At 51.9% G+C, this 2,451-nt stretch overlaps 1 protein-coding gene across 1 annotated transcript; it reads left to right on the top strand.

The window, feature by feature from the left end:
• Positions 1 to 881: 881 nt before the first annotated feature.
• LOC130266006 (olfactory receptor 14J1-like) lies at positions 882 to 1,760 on the top strand. The gene has a single exon (XM_056515343.1). The coding sequence runs from the start codon at positions 882 to 884 to the stop codon at positions 1,758 to 1,760; it is 879 nt and encodes a 292-aa protein (XP_056371318.1).
• The last annotated feature ends 691 nt before the right edge of the window (positions 1,761 to 2,451 follow it).

Raw genomic sequence — 2,451 nt, forward strand, 5'->3', positions numbered from 1 at the left:
TGCAGCTCCTGGAGTGATCTAAAGCTGGACCATCCCAATGCCTACAGACTCTGTGAGTACATTCTCTGATTCTCTCTTGTGTAGGACAGCCAGGGGTGCCCAGGGCTGTCCTACAGAGCAGGGTCCTGCAGCCCAGGCGCTGTGCTGGGGCAGGGCACTCTGCTGCCTGCCAGGGACAGCTCTCAGCCAGCCCTGGGAGCTGCTCACAGCACAGGGGGACAAGGTCTGGGTGGAAGGAAAGAGCTTGTATGGCTTGGAAGTTTTCTCCTTGTGTGGTGAGGATGCTGCATTGTTCAGGACTGCTCCCAGCATGACATTTAACTCCAGAACATTTCCAAACAGATTATACAGGGAGCACAGCAAGAGAGAGAGGGGCTGAGTTAAAGGGAATATCCATTTTTTTTTAATCTACTGCTCTGGGTTGCCTGGATAGGAAAATGAATACTGATATAAATCTCTCAGTTCAGATTGAGAAAAATAAAAAATTCTCTCTCCAATCTCAATAAATCAGGTAGTGACAGAAATCAGGGCCCCTTACAGGCAGCGTCAATGTTGAATTTCCACCTTCCTCAGGGTTGCTCTGATATTGCCATCAGAGCTTGCAGAGGCAGAGCTTGCCCTGGGCAGTGCCCTGTGCTGGGAGGGGTCTGCAGCCCAGAGCTGAGCCCCCAGGACTGGGCTGGGCTCTGGCAACACTGGCAGGGCCCAGCCCTGGGCACAGGGAAGCAGCTGCTGGCAGGGACAGCTCGCAGCAGCAGAGCCCCGGGCAGGCAGTGGGGGGAAAGTGTCACGAAGCTGTACTGAGATATTTAAAATCCTCTCCAAACCGAAATATTCCGTGGTTACTATTTTTTTCTGATCTCCGTATCCAGGCACAGCAAATGTCCAACAGCAGCTCCATCAGCCACTTCCTCCTGCTGCCATTGGCAGACACACGGCAGCTGCAGCTCCTGCACTTCTGCCTCTTCCTGGGCATCTCCCTGGCTGCCCTCCTGGGCAACGGCCTCATCATCAGCACCGTAGCCTGCGGCCACCACCTGCACACCCCCATGTTCTTCTTCCTGCTCAACCTGGCCCTCACTGACCTGGGCTGCATCTGCACCACTGTGCCCAAAGCCATGCACAATTCCCTCTGGGACACCAGGAGCATCTCCTACGCAGGATGTGCTGCTCAGCTCTTTTTCTTTCTGTTCTTCATGTCAGCAGAGTATTCCCTCCTGACCATCATGTGCTACGATCGCTACGTGTCCATCTGCAAACCCCTGCACTACGGGACCCTCCTGGGCAGCAGAGCTTGTGCCCACATGGCAGCAGCTGCCTGGTCCAGTGGCTTTCTCAATGCTCTGCTGCACACTGCAAATACATTTTCCCTGCCCCTGTGCCATGGCAATGCCCTGGGCCAGTTCTTCTGTGAAATCCCACACATCCTCAAGCTCTCCTGCTCACACTCCTATTTCAGGGAACTTGGGCTTCTTGCTGTTAGTGTCTGTTTGTTATTTGGTTGTTTTGTGTTCATTGTTTTCTCCTATGTGCAGATCTTTAGGGCTGTGCTGAGGATCCCCTCTGAGCAGGGACGGCACAAAGCCTTTTCCACCTGCCTCCCTCACCTGGCTGTGGTCTCCCTGTTTATCAGCACTGGCTTTTTTGCCTACCTGAAGCCCCCCTCCATCTCCTCTCCATCCCTGGATCTGTCCCTGTCAGTTCTGTACTCGGTGGCAGAACCCCTTAATCTACAGCCTGAGGAACCAGGAGCTCAATGATGACCTGAGGAAAATCATCATGAATGCTTTTCAGAAGCAATAAACTCTTATTCTCCTTTATAGCTCTTTTGATGTTACTCATTAAAGCCCATTCCGTACCTTGTGATTTTCTGCGAGCATGGGTATTATATTTTTGGGTATTTCTTCACAGGAAAATCTTTTTCTGTACCATTTTTAATTCAGTATTTGCATTTTGTGAAGCAAAGACTGTGTAACCCAGGAGTTTTACTATATATGTGCTTACACAAAATAAAGAACTCTGTATTGCCATGTTCCCCTGACAGTTTTCCTCCCTGACTTCTCTGGAGCTGCAGGGTCGGTGTCTCTGGAAATACCTAGGGTGAAAAGGGAACCCCAGTGCTCCTCACTGACAGGCAGCTCCAAGACTTCTGCTCCATAACCTCCCCTTCCTTCACTTCCACACTCCCCTTCAGAGCCCCTGTTCTAATTTAAGGCCTCAGGGCTCTCTCAGCTTGGTCCCTGTCCTGCTGTGTGACTGTGCAGGGACTGCAGGCAGGGACAGGCCATGGGCACTTCTGGGACAGAGCTGGGCTCTGCAACAGCATTTCCATCATGCAAGGGCATCTCCCCAGTGCAGGGTCTGAAAACTTCAATCTCCTTCCCAGTTTGCTCTCAAGGATGTTCCTGACAGAGCACCTTGGAGAGTAGAACAGCAGTGACAGCAAAAGTG

Source organism: Oenanthe melanoleuca, unplaced genomic scaffold (genome assembly GCF_029582105.1).
Source record: "Oenanthe melanoleuca isolate GR-GAL-2019-014 unplaced genomic scaffold, OMel1.0 S001, whole genome shotgun sequence".
NCBI lineage: Eukaryota > Metazoa > Chordata > Aves > Passeriformes > Muscicapidae > Oenanthe > Oenanthe melanoleuca.